Source organism: Chaetodon auriga, chromosome 17 (assembly GCF_051107435.1).
Source record: "Chaetodon auriga isolate fChaAug3 chromosome 17, fChaAug3.hap1, whole genome shotgun sequence".
Lineage (NCBI taxonomy): Eukaryota > Metazoa > Chordata > Actinopteri > Chaetodontiformes > Chaetodontidae > Chaetodon > Chaetodon auriga.
Window position 1 is genome coordinate 20,567,677 of NC_135090.1, and position 9,084 is coordinate 20,576,760.

General features: G+C 43.7%; 2 protein-coding genes across 24 annotated transcripts in view; one reads left to right on the forward strand and one right to left on the reverse strand.

Moving 5' to 3' along the window:
- The window catches only part of macf1a (microtubule actin crosslinking factor 1a), a 214,549-nt gene extending 208,430 nt beyond the window's left edge, over positions 1-6,119 (forward strand). For 17 of the 23 annotated variants that reach the window (XM_076755015.1, XM_076755025.1, XM_076755029.1 and 14 more), the window contains 4 exons: positions 325-542; positions 2,441-2,557; positions 3,357-3,465; positions 3,817-6,119. In XM_076755015.1, coding sequence (XP_076611130.1) covers positions 325-542; positions 2,441-2,557; positions 3,357-3,465; positions 3,817-4,064 — 692 coding nt within the window. In that variant the 3' untranslated portion in view covers positions 4,065-6,119. The remainder of the gene's footprint in view (positions 1-324; positions 543-2,440; positions 2,558-3,356; positions 3,466-3,816) is intronic. The other 6 variants (XM_076755027.1, XM_076755026.1, XM_076755028.1 and 3 more) reach the window with 1 other exon arrangement.
- gsk3aa (glycogen synthase kinase 3 alpha a) overlaps positions 1-9,084 on the reverse strand; it is a 195,589-nt gene that overhangs the window by 153,025 nt on the left and 33,480 nt on the right. The gene's annotated exons all lie outside the window — the stretch shown is intronic.

Here is a 9,084-nt window from a genome sequence, read left to right on the forward strand (position 1 = left end):
ACGACCTGCTGACTTTCGTTGCGTATCGAATTGATTGATTTAGTCCTTTTTTTGCACTCAAACCAAGCGCACTCGCTCACCTCTCCCCTTCAAATCAACTCAACCAAAGTGCACTTACGACCCCCCCGAACCCCCAAACCCCACCCCTCCAAACACCCGCTCTGCACTCTCAAATGAAACATGCACGGACTCTGACGTCTGCAGCCAAAGGAAGCACTGACTCTCTCCCTCACCCTGCTCGCTGCCTCTGCCGCCCCCTGCTGGAGGAAAACTGCTGGCCGACACAAACCAACCAACTCAATTATCTTTTCTGTTTCTCTTCAGCTCGTGGTCGCACCAACCTGGAGCTGAGGGAGAAGTTCATCCTCCCCGAAGGAGCATCTCAGGGTCTGGCTGCCTTCCGCTCCCGGGGTCGACGCTCGAAACCGGGCTCCCGCAACGCCTCGCCCACCCGCTCCTCCTCCTCTGCCTCCCACAGCGGTGCCTCCCTGCCCTCCGCTCCGTCTGCCCCCGCCACGCCGACAGCCTCCGCATCATCCAGGGTGAGAGCTGACGCCACTGTTTTAACACTCAGGCAGGATCTAATTTTACTGACATATAAAACAGTCAGACGGCTTAAATTTAGGTTTATTTTTTTCATCGTGCATTGACAGGTTTCTTTTCCACTTAATGGTCACTCAGTACATTACATTAATCAATTATTAATCATCGATTTTACAACCTTCATTTTAACAAGATAAAGAGTAAATAACATTAGCTTAATTTAACACCAGCTATGATTTAAAAGAGGTTTTAAACTTGCAGGTAGCTTGTGTTCACACTGAGGTTAAACACAGAAGACAACATGGTTAAAGACAAACCCAATGAAATCACAGAAAATGAGAGCCAGCGCAATTTAACACTAAGACAAAAAACGATGTGCAGATTGAATAAAAACTGCAGGAAAAACTAAAGATCACTCTAAGAATCTTCCATCAATTCATCAAACATTCAGCTGCATTAAAGACTCCACTGTTTGTACACAGTAAAGTCTGTTTATAAGTCTGGAGAAGTACAGCATGTGATAAAAATATGAAGCCTAACTACCTCAAGTGATGTCACTTGAGTCAACATCAGCTGGAGCTGAAGACTTGAAAAAAAAAGACAAAGTCCGTCATCTCTGTAGCTGCTCCTCATCTCTGCTTGATCTTATCTTATCTTATCTTATCTTATCTTATCTTATCTTATCTTATCTTATCTTGATGCTAGAGGCTCAAGGCTGCAGTAGCCACTACTAGCATAGCATTGTGGGAAATGTAGGCACCAGGTTTTGGGTCCTGATTCTGGCATTAGTGCGATAATGTTGTACAGTAGTTAGAGCTGCAATATTTAGTTGATTAGTTGATAGAACGAAAATTAATTGGCAACTTTTCTGACAATCAATTAATAATTTGAGTCATTTTTCAAGCAAAATGTGAACAACTTGCTCTTTGCAGCTTCTTAAATATAAGGATTTGCTGCTTCTCTTTGTCACTTATGGTTGTAAATGAAGAGTCTTTTTTTGAAGTCGTATAGACTAAATGATTAATCATGAAAATAATCAGATTAATTGATACTTACAGCTTCATTTATAATGCAATGCTAAATGGGTGGAGTCTCTCTTTTAATAGGAAACACTGAAGAATCTGAGTCATAAAAGTCAAACTTCAAGTGTGTTTTGGTCTTAAATGACTGAGAATAAAACATTGTGAAGTTATCATTTTGTTTTTCCTCCTTGAAGGGAAAGTAGCCTTTTTATTTGTTCTGTAGCGTAAGATCACATTCATGCATCACCACAGGTGTCACGCTCACCTTCTGTTGCGTGTGTGAGGCCGTAACGTCGAACAGAAACGTCGTCATCGTCAGGTCAAACGCTCATCAGACGTTCATCAGACGTTCATCACGCGCTCTCTGTTATCGCTCACTCAGACATTAGTGTCGCCGTCGTTTGATGTTAGTGACGTTTTTCATTTGTCACCTGGTTTCTGTGTGAAAGCATTCAGTCAGTGTTGGGTTTGTCCGCCTGTGTGTGCGTGCATTTTGTTTGTGGGTTTGTGTTGCACATTGTTCACTTGTTGTCATCCTCCTGTTGTTACTGTCAAAAATCACCACATCCTTAACTGTGATTTTTATTTTTTGCTCTTGTTTCTTTGTTTTGTCTTTCATCTTTTTCCCCTCGCTCCTGTCATTCAAACCCTGCTGACCTGCCTTCAAAAATGTCCTCCCTGCATTGTTGGGTTGTCTTTAAAAAAAAAAATCTGCTCTGACACAAAAACACGCCGCGCTGCCTTCCCTCCCCCCAAAACTCCTCCCTCCTGCGTTTGCTTCTCTCTTTGGCTGCTTTGCTCTCCCTCTCCTGCACCCTTCCTTCCCTCCTTCTCGCCTTCCTTCCTTCCTTGCTCCCTTCCCTTCCTCCCTCCAGTCCTCCCATACTCACTCGCGTGACTATGCCAAGCCCTGGCTGGCACACAGTAAAACTCCAACGCCAACCAAGTGCCACTGCTGCCCAGACCTCGGCCACACCACTCCTGGGCACGAGGTAACACACTCACCCCACCCACCCACCCACCTCCCTGTCCCACCCACCCCCCACTGAACGCGCTAAAGCACTAACGCACAGCCCCGGGTGCTCGCACGCCACCACGTAGAAACGTTTACTTTTGCTGCTGTCATGAAAATTTTCAGTGGTTTTCATGTTTGAGTTAAAGGTGATGAGGGCTGTGAACGCTTTCTGACCTTTGAGAGGAAACACGACGCGGTCGAGCTAAAACCTGACACATTACAGATGGTATCAGTGACATTAGTTATAGATACGGGACTGGAAAGAAAGTCCAATGTGGCAAAAACTTCACCACAAATAACGAGCAGTCCAGAAAAATCCGACTTTTTTCTCTCCTGTTTCATGTAGATTTGAAACAGTTAGTTAATAAAGTGATTGCCAGCAATTTCAATTTATGATCAACTAACTGTTTAAAATGGCTATAGGTGTCTGTCAGTGATGCAGCTGGTTTAAGACTGTCAGTCAGATAAATCAATGCTGAATATGATCATTAGTTGAAGCCCCTCTTAATTAATGTAACATAAACCACAGTTCAATAGTGATTTGGGGTAATTTGTAGAAGTTTGTGTGGTACAAAGTCTTCGTGTTTGTAGTTTTCCTTTATTTGTCCGTAGGTCTGTTTATGTCCAGTCTGTTGTGCTGTTTGTTTGTTTGTTTGTTTAGGAGAAATATGATCATGTAGTGTTTGAAGTACTGGTGTGTATTGACTGTGAAGCGGATCAGTAGTCGCTCACCTCCACAGTCATCCTCAGCTGATGTCTCCTATGTGCTCCTGCAGGGGGCGACGTCGGGGTCCAAACTAAAGAGGCCGACGTTCCACTCGAGCCGAGGCTCGCTGACCGGAGAGAACGGGGGAACGACACACACCAGCAAACCATCGCGCACCGGTGAGACAACACACACGTCTGTGCTGTTCAGCCATTTTCAGCCCACTGAACGTCAGCGGAAATGAAAAGTGTTTTTCTCTTTATTAGCTCATTCTGCACCCCAGAATGCTAACGTCAGCATGCTAACATGCTCACAGTTACAACTCTTAACATGTTGATGTTTAGCATCTTCTTAGTTTAGCGTGTTAGCATGATAACTTTTGCTAATAAGCACAGAGTGCAGCTGACGTTGATAATATCATAAACCAAACACGGCAAAAAAATTATGTTACAATAACTTTAAACTTAAAAGTGATTCATCAAAAACGTATTTTGTAAATTTTCTTCCCATTTTAAACTCTGTCCTTCTAGATCCAAAGCGAGGGGCCTCCACCGTCAGCGGTCCGACCAGCCGAGCCGGCAGTCGGGCAGGCAGCCGAGCCAGCAGCCGCCGCGGCAGCGATGCCTCGGACGCGTCTGAGCTACAGGATGCTCGCTCCGTCTGCTCGGACGCCTCAGACACCCCACGACGACCCGGCAGCGGGGCCAAACCCTCCAAGATTCCCACCATCTCCAAAAAGGCCCCCAGCCCAAAGACCTCGGGGTCTGCGAAGAAATAACAGCAGCCACAGAGGGTGGACTGCCGGCGTTGGGTCCATCCATCCATCCACAGGGCTTTCTGTAGAATCTGTGCACTATGACTGACACTCTCCAGGGAGAGAAGGAGAAGGACAGGACGAGTGGATCTCCCTCTCACTCTTTCCCCGGTCTCACAGACGGACTGAAAACATGCAGAGGAGCAGAGTTCTGGTCTGGCAGTCCCAGGCCAGAGTCCGTGGGGTCCAAACTGACTTTTCCCCTTTAAGAAACGACCCCATTTTGCCTTCCAGTCTCCCGCTTCGTCTTTCAGAAGTTCCCCACCAGCGTGGAACCAAACACCGACGGACTCGACGTGATGCTGCCTTACTTTGTGTTACACTCTTCTGTCCCGATCAGACGGAGCGACAGAGAAAGTCTTTAAACTGCTTTATACCACACAAATACACACATTCAGCTTAGAGGCGGGGAAGGGAGTGGGACACGCCACCACCACCACCACCACCACCACGGCTACAAAAACAAAAAAATCTCAAATGACATTCAGGAAAAAAAGAAAGAATTGTGGGTTATTATTTTGGCTTGTGGGCCAGATGCCTCAACGATGAGTTTAAAAAGAAAATATGCAACGACTGCCATGTCGCTTCCTCCTGACTGGCTGGAAGGAAAAAAAACGTCACCTCAGCAGATCTGCAGAAGCGGACGCCGCGTGTGGAGAGCTCAGGAGGCGGAAACGCCGTCCGACGCACACACCGGCTAACCTCAGACTCAGAGGATCGGCGGTGGCGGCGGCGCTGCTGCAGCTGAGGGCAAACACTCGCACACTCAAACACCGCAGAGCAGACTCCTCCCGACCGCCGGAACGCCAAGACCGGCCTCGTGTGTGCATTTCAGCAAAGGGCGGTGCGGTTTTGTCACACGCCGGTGTGACAATCCAACACAGAAATCACAAACTGGCAATATAAAGGACTATTTTTATGGTGACACACTCAACTAACAGCACATTACTGACAATATACGACATGTGTAACCTAACCCGATGTTAATGACCGTGTTCGCGGAGGTCGACAACCAGCATGCACTAATTGTCTCTTCCTCTGCAGTTCCACCTTAATGTCTACACTGTGTTGCCCCTCGCAACCCAGCAGCACACACACACACACACACACACATACACACACACACACACACACACACACTCACGCTGTGGTGTGTATCGTGTGTCATTGTTACAGGAAATGATGAGAGGTCATTGACTTGAGTCACTGTATGCAAAAATTTTAATTTGCGAATGTCATTTTGTTTTTCTTCTCGTTGTTTTCTGGTTAATTTATAATCCAGTTGTATTTTTGTTATCTAGCTTGAAAGACAAATCTATTTATTTTTCAGTTTCATGTCATATCACCATTGGCGGAGAGCGATTTAGTATTATGGTTAAAGAAATTGTGATTTTTGTACCGAGGAGACGTCCGCTCCGCTCTTTGACATCGTTCGTGTGTTTGTGTGTTTCTACTTCATTGTAACATGACATCGTTCACGTGGTCGCTGATTCTAGTGGCAGCCTTGTTTCTTCATCTTTCTCTTTTGCTAATGACTACAATTCCCAGACCATGACCAAAGGGGTTTGCCCTTCATGTGTAGAGAGAACTACATTTACGAATGACAGGAGACCTGGGCCGAGCGGACCAATGAGAGCGGGTTTCCTCCCTCACGTCCCTCCCCAACGTCTCTTCTTCTAGGCTTTTTTCAAATGTCCTGTCGTCGATGGGGCCGAGTTGTCTCTGTGTTATCTCGGTGTAAGAGATGAAGTTTATGAAAAACTAAAGAAAATGACCGTGAGGAAGAAGACAGAAGACATCTGAAGGTGATTTTTATTTATTTATTGTCTCTCTGAGGGAGTCTGGACTCGGGGAGCAGGAGGCGAGTCTGCCACCTTTTGATGCTGTGCTACTCTCAGTGTGAAGACGAGAACATGGAGCGCGTTACTAGGAGTCAATTGTGTAAAAGTAAAACAAAAAACTAAAATTATAAACAATTTTTTGTTCTGTTTTTGTATTAAAAATATGCTTGCAGTAAAACTCTTTGTTTGGCTTCTCTTTGTCAGTCTGAAAGCGTCTGTGTGAACGGATGTGTGCTGTGTGTGTGTTCTATTTATATGCAGTGTGTATGTACTATTTATGTACACACTGTTAGGCAACTATTTTCATGACTGATTAATCGTTGAAGTTTTTTTGTTTTTGTTTTTTTCAAGCAAAAGTGCCAAAATTCACTGGTTCCAACTTCTCAAATGTTGATTTTCTGAGTCACTTACGATAAAAAGTTTAATGTATTTTCCATTTGAAATGTTATCAGACTAAAACAAGCCGCTGAAATATGTCTGTTTGAACTCAGTTCTCTGACATTTTATAGACTGAATGATGAACTGAGAAAATAATTGTCAGATTAATCAATCGTTCTAGCTAATATTTAAGAGAAAGTGGGCTAAAGGAGACGTACTGTACAGTTTTTATTCCAGCATTTACATGCAGCCATTTTTGTCTCCAGTTTTTGTTCATTGATAAACTCTTTTTGTTGTTTTAAGTCTGATTTTCAGCCCAGTTTGTCTTTTTTTAAATCAAACTTCATGTCTATGTGCACACATATTTTTATTATTAAGAATATATGTAGATGTGACTTTTGTTGCAGTTTTTTATTTCTTCATCACGTTTTTCTGTCTTTGTTCATATATTTTCTGGGCTCATAAAGGCAGGTTTGATAACTGTTATGATTTGACTTAGTTTTACTTTAAGCAGGACTTTGCATGTGCGTCTGTGTCCGTGCAGACTGGAATGAGCTGAACCAACGTCATGTCTTCTCTCTGCAGCAGCGACCGGACATTTCTGGGTAATTATCCAGTGAAAGATAAGAACACACCCGGCTGGATCTTCACTCCTGTGGACGGAGAGAGGAGGTAAACACCGGGGAGGTGGAGGTGGAGGTGGAGGTGGTTCCACGTGATGCTAATAATTTCAGACGTTTCTTTTTCCGTCCCTGTTGTCATTTGAAGTTTTATCACAGTCTCAGTTTGTGTCTGTGTGAGAGACGGAGGGAGAATTTGAAAATAACTTTGTCTTGTTTATTCGGTGGTTCCACCGGAGATGATGAGGTCTGAGTCCACCCTCTGCAGCTGTGTGTACACACACACACACACACACACACACACACACACACACACACACACACACTCCTCATTTTCTGTCCACTCTCAATCCATCTACGCCCGTCCTCCCTGCAGTCCATCTGTCATCCCAGACTTCTCTCTGATGACAGTCCTCGCTCTGTTCCACCACTTCTGTCTCTCTGGAATGTCATTTTTCATTTCTGTTGGGTTTGTATGGTTTTAAGGGCACTCGGCTCCCCTTCGGTCCCTCGTTTTCCTTTTTCGTCACTCCTCCTCAACTCCCTCCCTGTCTTCTTTCACCTCCTCCTCTTCATCGTCTCTCACTCCTCTCACTATTATCTCTCCAGACAAAACCTCCTAAAGTTGCAGATGTGCAGAGGAAAGAAAAACAAAATGGGCAGAGCGTTAATTCCTGGCATTTGGGACTCGCCCTTTCGACCAGGACAAAATGAACCGCGGTCAGTTTGGTTTGGTCAGTGTTATTCATGCCTTTCAAAGTGACCACAAGTACCAGGCCGCTTTGAAGGAAAGAGTACACAAACACGGGCTGGCACAGGGCTGAACCTCACTACTATATTTGAGTCATTTCTTCCCTCCAAATCCTTTTGCTTCAAACACACACATGCACGCAGTGTGTTTGCATTAGGCTCGCTGCAGGGCAGCCTCAGCGAGCTAATGAATGGCTCAACGGGAAATGGTGTTACACAGTGTAACACAACACCTGCCACTTCAGAGGAGACGTCTTTAAAGTCTTTGTTCGATGGCAGACTTACTTGGAATTTGGTGTGTTGCTTTTTGTTTCAGCTCCAAACCTCAGCGATGACATCAGCGTCAGAGAGCTTAGAGCTTTAACATTTAATTTAAAAACATATATATATATATATATATATATATGTGTGTGTGTGTGTGTATGTACAAAAAAATGGATGACAAATGTGCCCACAGTCCTAAAACCCTGAAACTGACAAAAGGATGTAAAACATAAAACATAAAACATAACTTAAAAAAAAACTAAAAACAAATAAATAACACCAGAAGCGTAAAATGGAGTGACAAGCATTTAGCTGATAATGCTAAAACATTAGCTAGATCATGCTAATTAAAGTTCACAGACACGATGCTAATACGTTCATAATATGTAAATCTTAAAGTGCATCTTCAGAAATAGATTTTGGACATTTTGTAGATTTTGTCAATTAAAGTATTTTTACTCATAATTTCACTGAAGCAGTGTAAGTACTGTTAGCTAGCTTAGCTACATTTAGCGTTGGCTTGCCCGCTGAAATGCTTCAGCTACTTTAGCGTCAGTTAAAAGAGTTTATACAGTGATCCTACACAAGCATGTTGTCAAGTATTTAGATGATTAATATTACGGCTTCTGTATTTTTATGGAGGATTCTGGCTTTAGCGAGGTAGCTTTAAAAAAAAAAAAAAAAAGCTAGCACTCAGTGTGTTTAGTTTCCCTGGTTTCAGATAAGCTAGCTTGCCACACAGTCCTCAGTATAAAGTGTGCAAAGCCCCAAAAATAGTTTAAAATTAAAAGGAGCAATTGAAAACTAAAATAAATGTAGTTTATTTTATTCACTGATTGGCAGTAAATAAATAAATAAAAACTTTTCTACTGAGTAGAAGTCAAAGGAAAAGTATTAAGATTCATATTTCTTCTTATGCTCCACTCAAAATGTTTAACTAACTGTTATTTATGGATGTATTTGGCTGTTTGATGCCTTCAGGCTGCTTTTTGTCAGGTGTGGCTCTCCGTACACGCTGACATTTGTGCAGAAATTACATTCACTTTTGGCTTTCAACCCCTTACGCTAGTTGTGAGCAGAGCTGCTATTAAACGGGGCATCGGGCCACTTGACGTCCTTCCCAGCGAGCCG